The sequence below is a fragment of the Vulpes lagopus genome, chromosome 2, assembly GCF_018345385.1.
Source record: "Vulpes lagopus strain Blue_001 chromosome 2, ASM1834538v1, whole genome shotgun sequence".
Lineage (NCBI taxonomy): Eukaryota > Metazoa > Chordata > Mammalia > Carnivora > Canidae > Vulpes > Vulpes lagopus.
Window position 1 is genome coordinate 172,114,280 of NC_054825.1, and position 18,618 is coordinate 172,132,897.

The following is an 18,618-nucleotide window of genomic DNA, read 5'->3' on the forward strand; positions in this document are numbered from 1 at the left end:
AAAGAGCTTGGTTGATTTAGCAACTAACCATTTGGACTACTTGTTTTCTCTTGCCACCCTTTACGCCCTCACTTTTACTTTAAATTCAACAATCAAGAGCCCAGAAACCATAGGCCCTCACTCTCAACCTCAATAGAAGCAGAAACCTAGGCTTGTGCACTCTCTCTCTATCCATGACATGACTGTGTATCCCACGGTATACTGTGTATTTTCCAGGCCTTCTAAGTCATAAATCTTTACTTTTTCAAGATTTCCAGATGGTTATTGCTAAAGGGCATCTTGCAATCATAATCAAGAGCCACAAGACCAGGTCCAGCCACACACCAGTGGTTACTGAGGCAGACACCAGCATAAAAACATTTGCATTGTGCATCTCTTCCATTTGGCTGTTCCTGAGTTGTATATTTTGTAATAAACTGATAAATGTTTCTCTTAAGTTCTCTGAGCCATTCTAGCAAATTATTAAACCTGAAGAGGGTGTTGTGGGGTTTCTAATTTACAGCCAGTCATAGATAGAGGTGACAGCTTGTGATTTACAACTGGCCTCTGAGGTAAGAGGCAGTCCTGTAGGACTGAGCCCTTAACCAGTGGAGTCTGTTCTAACTTTGGGTAATTAGTGTCAGAATTAAGTTAAATTGTAGGACACCATGTTGGTGTCTACCAAGAACTAGAGAACTGCTTGGTGTGGGAAAATCTACATAACTGGTTTCAGAAGTGTTGTGTGAGTAAAAGGAAATAGTTTTTTTCTTTTCCTTTTTAGGACAGTAATATAAACAAATTGAGAAGAAATATGGATTGGGAAGACAGAAGCATAATTAATAAGATAGGCAGACAGATAAAGCTAACAACATGTTATCACAATATAACAAAATTAGAAATTGCAAAAACAAAGAAAACCAATATATAATCCTACAATTAACTAATTAAGATACTCCTATATAATGTTTGTCATAAAAGGAATTAAAAATTAAACAATATTTAGAACTAAATTCCAAGACTAACTTAGTGTGGAATCCTGAGATTCGGTTTATATATCCACAGAAAACTTAAATGCTCTAAATGCCTTTATTTAAAAACAAGAAATAATTAAAAACAAAAGAATTAAGATTTCATCAAGAAGAAGAGGGAGGCATAAACAAAACAAAACAAAAATTAGCTAGCTAATGGGCAGCCCCGGTGGCGCAGCGGTTTGGCGCCGCCTGCAGCCTGGAGTGTGATCCTGGAGACCCAGGATCGAGTCCCGCATCGGGCTCCCTGCATGGAGCCTGCTTCTCCCTCTGTCTGTGTCTCTGCCCCTCTCTCTCTGTGCCTGTGAATAAATAAATAAAATCTTTAAAAAAAATATTTAAAAAAAATTAGCTAGCTAAAAATGAGAAAGTGGGTAAACCAGAATTTAGAAAGAACAGAAATGGATACAAATCTATTCGTTCTTTTGAAATCAAATAAATGATACAACAATATGACATGTTGGGGGGGAAAATCAGATTGGGCACAAATCCAAAATATTGAAAAGGAAAAAGAACAATATTAATCCCAAAAATAAAAAAAGTGCTTATGAAAAAAAACCTATACATAATTCAACAGTAAATTAGAAAAACTAGATGAAATGTATTAGAAAATAATAAAAATATGATCCATGAAAAAATCTAAGAATACATCAATAACCACATAAGAATTTTAAACTTGTTTTTTTTTTAAAGATTTTATTTATTTATTCATGACAGACACACACACACACACACACACACACAGAGAGGCAGAGACAAAGGCAGAGGGAGAAGCAGGCTCCATATAGGGAGCCCAACATGGGACTTGATCCTGGGTCTCCAGGATCACACCCTGGGCTGAAGGCAGCGCTAAATCACTGAGCCACCCGGGCTGCCCAAGAATTTTAAATTTGAGTTAAATCTTTATGCTCCTAAGTTAAGGCCACTGATATCATTGATTGATGGTATTACTGACAAGATTAACCAAACCATTAAAGAATACACAATTCTAATCATATATAATTGTTGTTGAACATAGAAAAGTTTGGAAATCCACCCAAGTCACTTACATAAACTAAAATAACAAACTTAATGAGAAGAACTCATAAAAATTAAGTCAATTTCATGAACCAAATTATGTAAAATTTAAAAATAAACATTAGCAATGTAGAATCTAGCTCTGTATTTAAGGACTAGTAATATATCATGATTAAATAAGGTTTATCCTACAAATGCAGGAGTTATTCAACATCAGAAAATCTACTTGAGGGGCCTGGGTGGCTCAGTCAGTTAAGCATCTGCCTTCGGCTCAGGTCATGATCCCAGGGTCCTGGGATTGAGCCCTGCATCAGGCTCTCTACTCAGCAGGGAGTTGGCTTCTCCATCTCCCTCTGCCTTGTGCTCACTCCTTCTTTCTATCTCAAATATATAAAATCTTAAAAAAAAAATTTTCCTGTATTAAAAACTCTCTAAAACCAGACTGGCTCCTTTTTAACCTAATTAATTAAGAGTATTTACCAAAAACCTATAGAAACATATTTAGTAAGCAAACATTAGTACTTCCAAGAAAGTCTGAAAAAAGGTAAGAATTGTTTTAAAATTGTGAAATATCAAATACTCAGCTCCTACTGCTTACAGTTTTTAAAAACTAGTACAAATAGAAAAGAAAGAAATAAGACTTACATAAAACTCAAAATTATCTACCTAGAAATCCAATGTTACCCACTGGAAAGTTATTGGATATTTCTGTAAGATTATTATCAATTTACAGAAATCAACACTTTATTATCCATATGTGTGTGTATTGTGCATGTGTGTATATATAGTTTTATTAATTTAGAAAATCCATACAAAAATATTCCTATGCATAATATCAACATTTATAAAGTACTGAGAAAATTACTTAACAAGAAATTCAAAAGACCTTTTAAGAAAAAACAATGAAATTTACAGGATATAAAAAGTAGATATAGCATGTTTAAAGACAGAAGGATCCACAATTATAAATATGTGAATGGTGCATCAGGTTTCCTGAAAACACCTTAAAATACTGGGTAACATCTGACATACATTAAGAAGTATATCATGCTTAAAAAAAAAAAAAGTAAAGAGGATCCAAAGGAGGCACAATTAAGTGAGAAACTAGAGGTAAACATGCCCTGAAGTCACAGCTATCCTCGTGACATTTGCTAGCTTTAATTGCCAAACGGTTTGTATCTATCTTAAAGGCCTGATATAATTCAAGAGACGAAGCTATGGACCCAGAAAATATCAGCGATTAGCACGAACCTCTTCATAAAAACAGAACTAAACAAGGCTTATAGTTCAAGGGGGGGGGGGGGGAAGCCATGTGACCTCAAAGGAAATGACAAAAAAACACTTCAGTCTTTGCCTAGACTCTCAATGAAAAGGAAGAAAAAAAATGACAATTCATCATCACACAGGAGCCCACCTGAATGTAAGAAGCTGCAGAATTAGACCTGTTCTCTACAATCGCTAAATGTTTAATGATATATACATGTATATAATAGAAATGCTTGAAATATATGAAAATGCAAAATATAAAGTCAAAACCATGAGAAAAGAACTGAATAGAAGTAAAAAAAAAGGTGAGATCTACAGGAGGAAGAAAATATCAAAGTTCTAGAAATAAAACAACATAATCAATTATATAAAATCTTAAGAAAAAAATCTTAAAAGCAGCCAGAGAGAAAATACAGATTACTTACAAAAGGAACAATAATGAGACAGAAGGCAGACTTCTCAAGAGCACAATAGAAGCCAGAAGACAGTGGAATAATTTCTTCAGAGTGCTGAGAAAAAAATAATTGTCAGTATAGAATTCTATACCCAGTTAAGTCATCAGACAGGAATGAAAGTGAAACAACGGTTACTTTGCAACAACAACAAGAATAAAAACAGAGCATTTACTAACAATAGGACTTGCCTAATATATTTCATGACAAAATGATCTCAGTGGGAAAGTATAATGGAGGAGGAATAATGTGTAAATAAAAAGATAATCATGTGAATAAATCCACAAACACTGTCATCTTAAAACAAAAATAATGCCTATTTGGGAGTTTAAAAAGAAAACAGAATTGAAACATGCCAGATAACATAATAGATGGGATAGATTAATCAAAGTTAAAGTAACCTAAGACCTTTCATCTATACTTTATATTGTTCTGGGACGAAGGAGACATTAACTTTAGCCTTTGTTATGTATGTATTTGTTAAGTGACACAAACAATAATGATTAAAGGACTAAAACATGCAGACATATTCCCAAAATATTTAAACTCACCAGTAATCACAGGTATGTAGTGTTGATAAAAGTATAGAAAAAGAGTACACACGGATGGTTTCCTCCTGATAAAAATTTTGACAATGAAATATACATTTGACATAGGAGATGTCAATATCTTATCTCTTTATAGAAACAATTCACTGTCACAATAGCTTCCAATTTATTTTGAGGTGGACACATCCTTACTGTTTTTCAACTGGTTGGCCTTGAAATCCCAGGTGTCAGCCTGGGGCAAATAGTTTATTCAAGACTTCTGTGTTGTTAATTTTAGCCATTCTGACTGGTGTGAGGGGATATCTCATTGTAGCTTTGATTTTTATTTGATGATGAGTGATGTTGAGCATCTTTTCATGGGTTTATTACCCATCGGTATGTCTTCTTTGGAAAAATGTCTATTTGTATCTTCTGCCCATATCTTAACAGATTGATTTTTGGGTGTTGATTTTGATAAGTCCTTTAGATATTTTTGGATATTAACCCCTTATCAGATATGTCATTTGCAAATATCTTCTCCCATTTGTAGGTTGCTTTTTAGTTTTGTTGATTATTCCCTTCACTGTGTAGGTTTTTACTTTGATGAAGTACCAATAGCTTATGTTTTGCTTTTGTTTTCCTTGCTTCAGGGAGTTGCTACAGCTGATGTCAAAGAGGTTATTGCCTATGTTCTCCTCTAGGATTTTGATGGTTTCCTGTCTCACATTTAAGTCTTTAGTTCATTTTGAATTTATTTTTGTGTATAATGTAAGAAAGTGGTCTAGTTTCATTCTTTTGCAATACGGCTGTCCAGTTTTCCCAACAACACGTGTTGGCAAGGATATGGAGAAAGGAGAATCCTTGTGCACTCTTGGTGAGAATGCAAACTGGTGTAGCCACTCTGGAAAAAACTATGGAAATTCCTCAAAAAGTTAAAAAAAGAACTAGCCTATGATCCAGTAATTGCACTACTAGGTATTTACCCATAAGATACAGAAATATTAATCAAAGGGAATACATGCACCTGATATTTACAGCAATGTTAGCAACAACAGCCAAATTATGGAAACAGCCCAATGTCCATCAACTGATGAATGGATAAAGATGTGGGGGGGGTGTGTATGTATATAGAATATTACTCTGCCATCAAATAGAATGAAATCTTGCCATTTGCAATGACGTGGAAGGAGCTAGAGTGTATTATGCTGAGAAAAGTCAGAGAAAGACAAATGCCATATGATTTCACTCATATGTGGAATTTAAGAAACAAATGAACCACGAAACAGACACTTAACTATAGAGAACAAACTGATCGTTTCTGGAGGGGAGGTGGGCAGGGGGATGAGTTAAACAGGTGATGGGTATTAAGGAGGGCATTTCTTGTAATGACTCCCAGAGGTATATGTAGGTGATGAATCACTAAATTCTACATGTGAAACTAGTGTTGCACTGCATATTAACTGAAATTTAAATAAAAACTTGGGAAAAAAAACACTTCTGCAAAGCAGCATGCAAACAAATGCTGAATGTGGATTGAATGAGTACCTTAATATTAATACATTTAATAATAAAATATTCAATTTTCATTAAATATGTATATTTTTCAAATATCATTGCAATTAATAAAAACAAAACTGCAGTTGCATTAAAAGAAATACAGTATATGTGATAAAAAAAAAATAGAGTTAACCACTAAAGGCATATAAATAGTATACATCTTCCAAATTAAACAAAGGGGAAATGGAGTTAAAAAAACAAAAACAAAAAGCTTTATCGATCTTGATTAAGGAAAGATAAAAAAGGAACACAGAAAAAAAAAAAAGGAACACAGAAGAGTAAAAGAATAAACAAAGTAAACATAAAATAGGGGAGAAATAAATCCAGTAATATTGGCAATAACAAGTAACTGGAGTAAACCTTCAAATAAAAAAAATAAACGTTCAGATAATATATTGTAGTGCTTACCAAACATAGGTGAATATTTGAACAACCTAAAAAGCTTCAAAAAATAATATTTGTGTCCTATACCCAGAGATTGTGATTTAATTGATCTGGAGTGTGGCCAGGGATCTGAAATTTTTTAAAGATACACATATAAATTTGGAAATCATTTCCACACTTTTTTTCAAAGTGGTTATGTCAATTGATAGTGCCATCAGTAAAAAGCAAACAGATCTGTTCAAATATAATTCACATACCAACAGTATATTTTAAATACGTTCACAGAACTGTGCAACAATCACCACAATTTAGTTTTATATTTTTATCATCTCAAAAAGAAACCTATGCCTATTAGTAGTCCTTTCCAATTTCCCTACTTTCATTCTCCAGTTCACCTTCATCTGCCACCCCAAATGCACTCGGCAACCACTAATTTACTTCCAGTCTCTACAGATCATCTATTGTAGACGTTTCATATAAATGGAATCATGTAATATTATAGTCTTTGTATCTGGCTTCTTTCATGTAGCATGTTTTCAAGGTTGATCCCCAAAGTAGGCATGTATCAGTACTCCTTTTTTATTGCTAAATAATATTCTATCTTAAAGATAAACTAAATTTTATTCATCCTTTCACCAATTGATAAGCATTTGTTGACACATGGCTACTGTATTGCTGAATAACTGTAAAATTATACCAAATTTTATTCATTCATTCATCAGTCAACAGACATTTGGGTCATTTTTCACTTTCTGACTATTGTGAAAATGAGGTATATAGCTCTTCTGCCACCATAAGTTGTGAACACTTAATAATACCACTTAATTTTTGCCCCTCTAGGGTATCTGAAATAATTATCTCCCTGTGGTTTAAGTGTGCATGTCCTGATTGCTAATGATGATGAGCACTTTTGCATGTCTATTGGCTATTTGTACTTTTTTTAAAACAACATAGTGGGTTTTTTTTACAGATTGTATTTATTCATTCATGAGAGACAGAGAGAGGCAAAGACATAGGCAGAGGGAGAAGCAGGCTTCTCGTGGGGTGCCCAATATGGGACTCAATCCCAGGACTCCAGGATCATACCCTGAGCCGAAGGCAGATCCTCAACCACTGAGCCACCCAGGCGTCCCCAACATAGTATTAACCCCTTATCAGATACATCACTTGTAAATATCTTCTCCCATTCAGTAGGTTCTTTTTCATTTTGTTCATGTATTTCCTTTGATGTACAAAAGCTTTTTAATTTGATCTAGTCCCAATAGTTTATTTTTGCTTTTGTGTCCCTTGCCTAAGGAGACATATCCATAAATATGTTGGTAAGAGTGACATCCAAGAGACTACTGCTTATGTATTCTTTTAGTTTTATGATTTCAGGTCTCACATTTAGACCTTAATCCATTTTGAGTTTCTTTTGTGAGGGGTAAGAAAGTGCTGTAGTTTTTGTTCTTTTGCATGTACCTGTCGAGTTTTTGTAGAACCATTTATTCAAGATACTCAATTTTCCTCAACAGGATATTCTTGCCACCTTTGCTGTAGATTAATTGATGATATATGTGTGGGTTTATTTTTATTTTTTTTTAAGATTTTATTTATTTATTCATGAGAGAGACAGAGAAAGACAGAGAGAGAGGCAGAGACACAGGCAGAGGGAGAAGCAGGCTCCATGCAGGGAACCTGACGTGGGACTCGATCCTGGGTCTCCAGGATCAAGCCCTGGGCTGAAGGCGGCGCTAAACCGCTGAGCCACCCAGGCTGCCCATATGTGTGGGTTTAATTCTGCAATCTATTCCATTGATTTATGTGTCTATTTTGTGCCAGTACATACTCTTGTTAACTATAGTTTTGTAGTATAACTTGAAATCTGAAACTGGTATAATACCTCCAGTTTTGTTCTTTCTCAAGATTTTGTTGGCTTCTCAGGGATTTTTGTGGTTCCATACAAATTTTAGGATAATATTTGTTTTAGTTTTGTGAAAAATACTATTGGTATTTTGTTAGGTATTGCATTGAATCTGTGGTTTGCTTTGAGTAGTATAGACATTTTAATAATTATTAATTTTTCCAATCCATAAGCAGGGAATATCTTTCTGTTTGTGTCATCCTGAACTTCTTTCATCAGTGTTTTATAGTTTTCAGAGTATAAGCTGTTCACCTCCTTGATTTATTATTTCCTTTTCTTTGAACTGCCTATGAATGTCTTTTACCCAATTTTTCAAAAAAATTATTTATCTTTTTCTTTATCTATAAATGCCTTTTATATCCATAGTAATTTCACTGTTGTCAATATGAACTGCAAATATCTGTACCCAACTCAAGGCCTGTGTTTTACTTCCTCTGTCGTTTTATAAAGAAAACAATCTTTATGCCCATTTATCAATCTATTAATGATTATTTTTAAGAAAGATTTAACCAGAACATTTCAGAATGTCCTATCTGGTTCTCCTTCAAATCAGATTCCTTATGAAAATCTGTTATTGCTTATCATTTTTGTGACTTACCTTATTTCTTAAATATTTCACCAATAATATATATATTTCACCAACATTTTACATTTAGATCTAATAATATCAATATCTGAAATCATTTGCCTGGTAATCTGTTGCTTCTTTAGATTATCTATTCCTCACCTATGACCTATTTCCTTGTGGGTTTGATGATCTTCGTTACCTCATCTTTTGTTGATCTTAAGTTTTGAGAATTCTAAAGCCTTCTTGCTTTCCTTCAGAGAGGATACGCATTTTCTTTGGCTAGAAGTGAGAGAGCACCACCTCAAAAAATAAAATTTGAACTCCTTTTCTGGAGTTGCTTAACTATATTTATTATGTATCATTCACTCTTCTTTAATTATATTTTTCTGTTCCTCCTCCTAAGTAAATACCCACCTTAAAACCTTTATACTTACTACTCCATCTGCCTAGAATAGTGTTCCCCCATAGATCGGTCTAACTCATACCCTTACATCAGTCAAGTCATTGCTCAGATACTGCCTCCTTGGAGGGATTTTAAAAAATCTTCCTATCTACAGGCACCTGGATGGCTAAGTCCGATAAGCATCCAATTCTTGATTTTGGCTCAGGTCATGATCTCAGGGTTATGAAATTGAGCCCTGTGTCAGGGTCCACAATGGGTGTAGAGCCTGCTTAAGATTCTCTTTCTCCCCCTCTGTTTGTCCCTCCCCCCTGGTGGCTCATACTCTCCCAAAAAAAATTTTTTAAAGAAATTTACCTATCTAAAATAACCTACCCTTATTCACCAGTTAGTTCATTTGCCTACTCTCCTTTACCTTTATTCATATTCCTTATTACTACTTGCAACTGTCGTATTTATTAAATAAATGTATGTATGTACATATATATGAATACAAATACACATATATTTTTACTTCCTTATTTACTTTTTATTTCTCCCAGGAGAATGTAGCAGAATACAAACCTTATCTACATCATTTCTCCAATGCCTGCTACAGTTGTTGGCAAAGAATAGTCTCCAGGAAATGTATTTTGAATGAACGACCACATTTTAAAGAAGAGAGAAAATGATATAAGTCTAAATACTAAAAAAAAAAAAAAATCTACAAAGAAATTGACTCCCAAGTTTACATAAAAGGGTTATCACTGGAGAAAAGGAAGAGCCCTCCTTTGAACGTGGGAAGAACTATCCTAAAAGACCAAAAAGGAGAAGTAGTGATTAGGTGGGATTCCTTAGAGAGATTGTACTGAAAAGCCCTTGCTTTTCTTCTCAAATCAGACGTCTTTTTTTCCACATGAAAGTATACCAACCAATAACTTCATAAAACATTCAGAGGAATGGGCAAGAGACAGTTACATTTCAGGGACTTGAAGAGTCCAAAAAAATAAAGTGATCATTTAGGTTGGAAAATCATTTGTTGAAGTTTTAACTGACATAAAGAGTCTCATACTGATACAGAAAAAAAAAAACCAAAAAAACCAAAAAAAACCAGGGCAGCCCCTGTGGTGCAGCAGTTTGGCGCTGCCTGCAGCCTGGGGTGTGATCCTGGAGACCCAGGATCGAGTCCCACATCAGGCTCCCTTCATGGAGCCCGCTTCTCCCTCTGCCTGTGTCTCTGCCTCTCTCTCTCTCTGTGTCTATGAATAAACAAATAAAATCTTAAAAAAAAAAAATTCCAGAATTCCCCAACTGATGTCACATCCACATTTGGAAATTGGGTTCAGAACACTTTTAAAGTGCCCATGGAATAAATACCAAGATAGGCTACATCCTACACCAAAAACTACACCTCAACAAATTAAAAAAAAAAAAATACAATAAACTTTCTTAGATAATCACATGTTCTTCCTGAGCTCTTTTCCAATAAAAGATGTTCTGGTGCATTCATTCAATGTAAAATACAAAGTTCTTAAAATGTAATATTCAATTACAAAACACATATAAGAGAATATATTCGTTCTAATGGATTATGTTGACCTGACTTGATCTACCTATTACTACATAAATAATATAAGTTCTTCTGTTGTCAGAAAAAGCATACATATCTACATCTATTTTTTTTTTAATATTTTGAGCACCTTTAGCCAATCTAAATTGTAACAATGGGGGAATCCCTGGGTGGCTCAGCAGTTCAGCACCTGCCTTTGGCCCAGGGCATGATCCTGGAGTCCCAGAATCGAGTCCCACGTCAGGCTCCCTATGTGGAGCCTGCTTCTCCCTCTGCCTCTCTCTCTCTCTCTCTCTCTCTCTCTCTCATGAATAAATACATAAATAAAATCTTTTAAAAAAATAAAATTAAAAATAAATAAATCATAACAATGCATAGCCTGATTTTTCTGACAAAATTGCAAGTGTCTCAGAATTCAAATCTAGCCCCTTGATTATTAAGACAGGAAGGAAGCCAGAAAGATAGATGATACTTGCAGAGTGGAGAAGACAAATGTGCTCTGAAATACCGCTATTTCCAGTAATTTAAAACTGGAATAATGAGAGAATAAGAGAATAAGAGAATTTTTATTAATAATAATTATTAATTATTATTATTAATTATTAATAATAAGAGGCAATTTAGTTAATTACTTAAAAACAATCAGAGAAAGCAGCCCTTCCAAAGGTAATCCTGAAATACTAGGGGTACATTTTCTTACCTACTAGTGACACCAAGTTACTATAGTTCTCCAACATCACATCTCTATACAAATCCCTTTGAGCAGAGTCCAGGTATTCCCACTCTTCCTGAGAGAAGTCAATGGCAACATCCCTGAACATCACTGATCTCTGAAACAACAAATATAATACTAATTGTGGAAATAAAGAAAATATTTTTTTCAATGGAGGGGAGATGATGGGGAGCTCAGAGTGAACAGCAAAAAGCCATTGACATAAATGAGACACTATAAAATTAATGCTTCTGAAGTGCCAACATGTTCCTTATTATTTCTGTTGCTGTAGATATTTCCTGCATATAGAACATCTCATTATACAGATAAGTCTGGAACTTAAAGACACAATTAAAAGAAAAAGCATACAGAGGCAACCTGTACAATAAATACTCTATCATTCACTCTTTAATTATGCTTGTATCTTGTATATCATACATTCTCAATAAATGCAAATTTCTCTTATTCTCTAATAAGAAAAATAACAGGAAGTTTTTCCACAAAGTCTTATAAAATCTGTATAAAATTTGCATAAAATTAAAGAAATTACTGAAATCTCAGTTCATCATCATACCAGAATATTACATCATAAGCACTTTCCTCCTTATCAGTAATTTAATGCATATTTATAATAGGCTGCAAAATAGCCCCATATAATGAATATGCCTGACATACTAAGTGTGCATATTTGAACATTTTGGTTACACAAAAATCTCATAAGCATTTCTCACTTTTGGGAGTTTATAATTTTCACCAACTTTTGCATGTGAATGATGATCTTTCTTACTATTATTTATCACCTATAAATGTACCCTTCCCTTGTTCTAAGGAAAAGAAAAGATAATCTAAACTTATGCATACAAGATTAACTAATAATGTTGACTCTTAAAATTATCTGTATTATTGCTTTATGTCAATTATGGATTTCCAGGGAAGATCTCTGATCTCTCAATCTCTAATCATGCTCCTAATCAATCTTAAAAGCTCACAAAACATAAGCTCTTGCCAGGTAGGGAGACTGAATCCATGCAAAAGTAATGATCTTGTCTAACCAGAAAACTTACATCTAAAGAAAAGTTCAATTTTCCCATGTGTGGTGCAATTTAACAAACTTCCTTATCTTCTAAAATCAGGGAATCTGCTTTTGTCATATCTCCTAGTCAGAGATGCCCAAACTATTTTTGAGTAATTATGTAAATATAGGCTAGATGAAAAACACAAACTTAGGGATGGAATGCTGAGGAGCACATTCCTGAGTGGGGTCAGTTAGGAAGGAAATTTCAGAAATAAGTAAAGCAAACATACACATACTCTGTAAAAAAGTGACTTCTTAAAGAGAGCACCAAAAAACACCAATTTACCTGAGCCATGGTTTTTAGCGCTGCAAGAAATAATCCATCCTCCTCCAGATTCCTAGCTTAGAGAAGCACAGAGTCTCAAAAAGGCAGAGCTGGAGAGAAGAAAACAGAACCATGAGACCACACTTTTTGCAAAGTTCCAAATAAGTAAATTAGAATTATCTTTCTTGCTCTCCTCTTCCTTTCTCTTGCTTCCATCACCAAAAGATACTAAATGGGAGACATACAAGTGGCGGTTATTACCCTGATCAAACTCAATACTCTCTATATACAAAAAGACAATATTTACAACAACTTCTCTACCATTTCTGAAATAAAATTTATAGATAATATGACACAATTATATACATTATGCCAAAAATAGAGATAATGATCAACTGTTATACAAATTAAAAGGCACAATTAAAGGCTTACACTTATAACTACTTGAACAAATTCAGATTTGTAATATCATAATATTCAGCTAAGCATTTTTTTAAAGATTTTATTTATTTATTCATGAGAAACACAGAGAGAAGGAGGCAAAGACACAGGCAGAGGGAGAAGCAGGCTCCATGCAGGGAGGGAGCCCAATGTGGGACTCGATCCCGGGACTCCAGGATCATGCCCTGGGCCGAAGGCAGGCGCTAAATCACTGAGCTACCCAGGGATCCCTGAGGTAAGCATTTTTTAAAGTACTGTTCAAAAAAATTTTAATTCCAGTATAGTTAACATACAGTGTTATATTAGTTTCAGGTGTACAATATATACTGATTAAACAATTCTATAGGGATGCCTGGGTGGCTCAGCAGTTGAGCCTCTGCCTTCAGCTCAGGGCGTGATCCCAGATTCTGGGATCAGTCCTACATCGGGCTCCCTGCGGGGAGCCTGCTCCTCCCTCTGCCTATGTCTCTGCCTTCTGTCTCTCATGAATAAATAAATTATTTTTAAAAAACCAATTCTATACATTACTCAGTGCTCATCATGGTAAGTGTACTCTTAATCCTCTTCCTCCCTTCTATTAACCAACAGTTTGTTTTCTATAGTTAAGAACCTGTTTCTTGGTTTGTCTTTTTTTTTTTTTTTTTTGGTTTGTCTCTTTTCATTCTTTGTTTCTTAAATTCCACATGAGTGAAATCATATGGCATTTGTCCTTCTCTAATTTCATTTAGCTTTATACTCTCTAAATCCATCTGTGTTATTGTAAATGGCAGTATTTCATTTTTTTTAAATGGCTGAGTAATATTCCATTATATATACCACCTCTTCTTTATCCATTCATCTATCAGTGGACACTTGGGCTGTTTCCATAATTTGGCCATTATTAATAATGCTGCAATTAACATAGGGGTGCATATATTTTGTCAAATTAGAGTTTTCATATTTTTGGGTAAATACCAATAGTGGAATTACTGGATTATATGGTAATATCTTGGCTATTCTAAATAATGCTGCTATAAATATAAGGGTATATGTATCCCTTTGAATTAGTGTATTGGTATCCTTTGGGTAAATACCCAGTTGTGCAATTGATGGATTGCAGGGTAGTTCTCTTTATAACTTTTTAAGGAACCTCTATACTGTTTTCCACAGTGGCTGCAACAGTTTGCATTCCCACCAACAGTGCACAAGGGTTCCTTTTTCTCTACATCCTTGCCAACACTGTCTCTTGCGTTTTTTTATTTTAGCTATCCTGACAAGTGTGAGTTGATCTCAGTGTGGTTTTGACTTGGAATTCCCTGATGATGAGTGATGCTGAGCATCTCTTCATGTGTCTGTTGGCCATCTTTAAGTCCTCTTCAGAGGAATGTCTGTTCATATCTTCAGATCATTTTTGAATCAGATTATTGTTTTTTTGCTGAATGGTATAAATTCTTTATACATTTTGGATACTAACCCTTTATTGGATATGTCATTTGCAAATATCTTCTCATATTCAGCAGACTTTTAGTTTTGGTGTTTCCTTTGCCGTGCAAAAGCTTTTTATTTTGAAATAATCTCAATATTTTATTTTTGGTTTTGCTTCCCCCTGCCTCAGGAGACATATTCAAAATGGGCTGCTATGGCTGATGTCAGAGTAATTACTGTCTGTGCTCACTATTTTTTATTTATTTATTTATTTTAGTTTCAGGTATCACATTTAGGTTAGCTGATTTTTAAATTCTTGCATATTGTATAAGACAGTGATCCAGTTTCATTCTTTTGTATGTGGCTGTCCAGGTTTCCAAACATCATTTGTTAAAGAAACTATTTCCATTGCATATCCATGCCTCTTCTGTCAAAAACTGACCATATAATTTATATGGATTTATATCTGGGCTCTCTATTCTGTTCCACTGATCTGTTTTTCTGCCAGTACTGCACTATGTAGATTACTATAGGTTTGTGGTATATATTGAAATCCGGAATTATGGTATTTCCAGCTCTGTTCTTTCTCAAGATTGCTTTGGCTAATGGAAGTCTTTGGTGGTTCCATATAAATTTGAGGATTATCTGCTCTAGTTCTGTGAAAAATGCTGTTGATATTTTGATAAGGATTCTAAGAAAACTGTAGATTGGGGACACCTCAGTGGCTCAGTTGGTTGAGGGTCCGACTCTTGATTTTGGCTCAGGTCATGATTTCTGGGTCCTGATATCAAGCCCCACATCACATACCATGCTCAGAGGGGAATCTGCTTGATGATTCTCTCTTCCTCTCCCTCTGCCCCACTGAGCTCATGCACTCTCAAAAAAAATTAAAAAAAATCATCTTAAGAAAAGAATCCGTACATTGCTTTGGATGGTATGGACATTTTAATATTTGTTCTCACAATTTATGAGCATGAAGTATCTTTCCATTTGTGTTGTCTTCAATTTCTTTCATCAATTTTAAAGTGTTCAGAGTACAGATCTATCACCTCCTTGGTCAAGTTTTCCTAGATCTTTTATTCTTTTTGTTGCAATTTTAAATGGGACTGTTCTCTTACTGCTGCTTCATTATTAGTGTGTCAAAATGCAACAGATTTTTGTATATTGATTTTGTATCCTGTGACTTAACTAAATTCATGTATCAGTTCTAGTAGTTTTTTGGTAGAGTCTTCCAGGTTTTATATATATATATAAACATCATTTGTTAAAGAAATAAATATATATATGTATATATATTTAAATATAATGTCATCTGTAAAAAGTGAATGTCTTCATCCTTGCCAATCTGGATGTCCTTTATTTCTTTTTGTTGTCTGACTGCTGTGTCTAGGACTTGCAGTACTATGTTGAATAAAAATGTAGAGAGTGGACATCCTTGTTTTGTTCCTGATCTTAGGAGAAAAGCTCCCAGTTTTTGCCACTGAGTATGATGTTAGGTGTGGCTTTTCCACATTTGGCCTTTATTATGTTAAGGATTGTTCCCTCTAAACCTACTTTGTTGAGGGTTTGTATCATGAATGGGTATTGTACTTTGTCACATGCTTTTTTCTGCATCTACTGAAATGATTATATGGTGTTTATTCTTGGTCATATTGATGTAATATAGGACATTCATTAATTTGTGAATACTGAACAACCCTTGAATCCTGGGAATAAATCTCACTTGATCATGGTGAATGATTTTATAAATGTATCCAGTTTTCTAGTATTTTGTTGAAGAATTTTGCATGTATGTTCAACAGGGATATGAGCCAGTAGTTCTTTTTTTTTTTTAATGGTTCCTTTATCTGGTTTTGGTATCAGGGTAATGCTGGCTTCAGAGAATGAATTTGGAAGTTTTCCTTTCTCTTCTGTGTTTTGGTATAGTTTGAGAATAGGTATTAACTGTTCTTTAAATGTTTGGTATAATTTACCTATGAAGCCATCTGGTCCTGGACTTTTATTGGAATTTATTACTGATTCAATTTCATTGCTGGTAATCAGTCTATTCAAATTTTGTTTCTTCCTGATTCAGTTTTGGGAAGTTTTATGTTTTTAGGAATTATCAATATCCTCTAGGCTGTCCAATTTGTTGGCATGTAATTTTTCATAATATTCTCTTGTAATTCTTTGTATTTCTGTGGTGTCAGTTATATCTCCTCCATTTCTGACTTCGTTTGGAGTCTTCTCATTTTTTTTTCTTTTTGATGAGTCTAAAAGTTATTAGTTTTGTTGATCTTTTCAAAGAACCAGCTCCTGGTTTTGCTGATCTATTCCACTGTTTTTTTGTTTCTATTCCATTTATTTGTGCTCTAATCTTTAATATTTCCTTCCTTCTACTGGTTTGGGGTTTTTGTTGTTGTTCTTCTTCTTCCTTTTCTAGCTGCATTAAGTGTAACTTTGGGTTTTTTTATTTAAGATTTTTTTGCATCTTGAGTTAGGCCTGTATTGCTATCAACTTCCCTCTTAGAACAGCTTTTGCTCCATCCCAAAGATTTTGGATCATTGTGTTTTCATTTTCATTTGTCCCCATGTGTTTTTTGATTTCCTCTTTGATTTCTTGCACGACACATTTGGGTTGTTCAGTAGCATGTTATCTAACTTCCATGTATTTCTGGTCTTTCCAGATTTTTCCCTATGGTTGATACCTAGTTTAACAGCATTGTGGTTAGAAAAATCCCATGGTATGACTTCAGTCTTTTTAATTTGTTGAGACTTTTTTGGGGGGCCGAATATGTGATCTATTTCTAGAGAAAGTTCCTTGTGCATTTGAAAAGAATGTGTATTCTGCTGCTTTAGAATAGAGTGTTCTAAATACATCTGTAGATCTATCTGGTCCGACGTGTCTTTCAAAGCCACTGTTTCCTTGTTGATTTTCTTTGGGATGATCTATTGATTTAAGTGAAATGGTAAAACCTCCTATTACTGTATTACTATCAATTACTTCATTTTCCATTATGTTTGTTATTAGCTGCTTTATGTATTTGGGTGCCCCCATGTTTGTTGCAGAAGTATTTACAACTGCTATATATTCTTGTTGGATTGTTCCTTTTATCGTTAGTGTCCTTTGTCTCCTGTTACACTCTTTGTTGCTTTAACGTCTATTTTGTTCTTTGTATTACTATCCCAATGTTCTTTTCACTTCCATTTACATAACTGCTTTTCTATCCCTTCACTTTAAAATATATGCATATATTTTATTTATTTTAGAGACAGAGTGTGCACCTTCACAAGAGTGAGTGAGTAAAGGGAGATGCAGAGGGGCGGAGTGGGAGAAGAGGGACTAGCAGACTCCACATTGAGCATGGAGACCAACACAGGCTCAGTCCCACAACCCTGAGATCATGACCTGAGCCAAAACCAAGAGTGAGGATGCTCAAGCAACTGAACCAACCAGGTGCCCCTCTATCCCTTCACTTTCAATCTGCATGTGTCTTTAGGTCTGAAATGAGTCTCCTGTGAACACATATAGATGGGTCTTGCTTTTTTATCCATTCCATCACCCTATTCCTTTTTATTGCAGCATTTAGTACATGTACATTCAAAGTAACTATTGATCAGTATGTCCTTATTGCCTTTTCATTACTTGCTTTATGGTTGTTTTCAAAGGTCTTTTCTGTTCCTTTCTTCTCGTGCTCTCTTCTCTCATTGTTGGCTTTCTTTAGTGATATGCTTGGATTCCTTCCTCTTTATTTTTGCATGTTTATTACTGGTTTTTGATTTTTGTAAACATTAGCTTTGTGTATAACATCTTCTAAATATAGTAGTCTATATTAAGTTGATGGTTGCTTAGGTTTGAACCCATTTTTACTCCTTTCCCTCTCCCCTAATTTAGGTATGTCATACTTTACATCCTTTTGGTTTTTTAAAATATATATATATATATATATATATATATATATTTATTTATTTATTCATTCATTCATGAGAGATACAGAGAGAGAGAGGCAGAGACACAGGTAAAGGGAGAAGCAGGCTCCCTGCGAAGGGCCCAATGCAGGACTTGATCCCAGCACCCTGGGATCACGACCTGAGCCCAAGGCAGATGCTCA

The 18,618-nt window shown here is 34.5% G+C and overlaps 1 protein-coding gene across 3 annotated transcripts in view; it reads right to left on the reverse strand.

The window, feature by feature from the left end:
* Nucleotides 1-18,618, reverse strand: part of LOC121485459 (zinc finger protein 420) — a 58,000-nt gene that overhangs the window by 28,592 nt on the left and 10,790 nt on the right. The window contains exons 3-4 of one of the 3 annotated variants that reach the window (XM_041745855.1): nucleotides 12,704-12,792; nucleotides 11,331-11,460 (exon numbers count right to left, since the gene is read on the reverse strand). In XM_041745855.1, coding sequence (XP_041601789.1) covers nucleotides 11,331-11,460; nucleotides 12,704-12,712 — 139 coding nt within the window. In that variant the 5' untranslated portion in view covers nucleotides 12,713-12,792. Of the gene's footprint in view, nucleotides 1-3,715; nucleotides 3,789-11,330; nucleotides 11,461-12,703; nucleotides 12,793-18,618 lie in introns of those variants that run through there. The other 2 variants (XM_041745856.1, XM_041745857.1) reach the window with 2 other exon arrangements.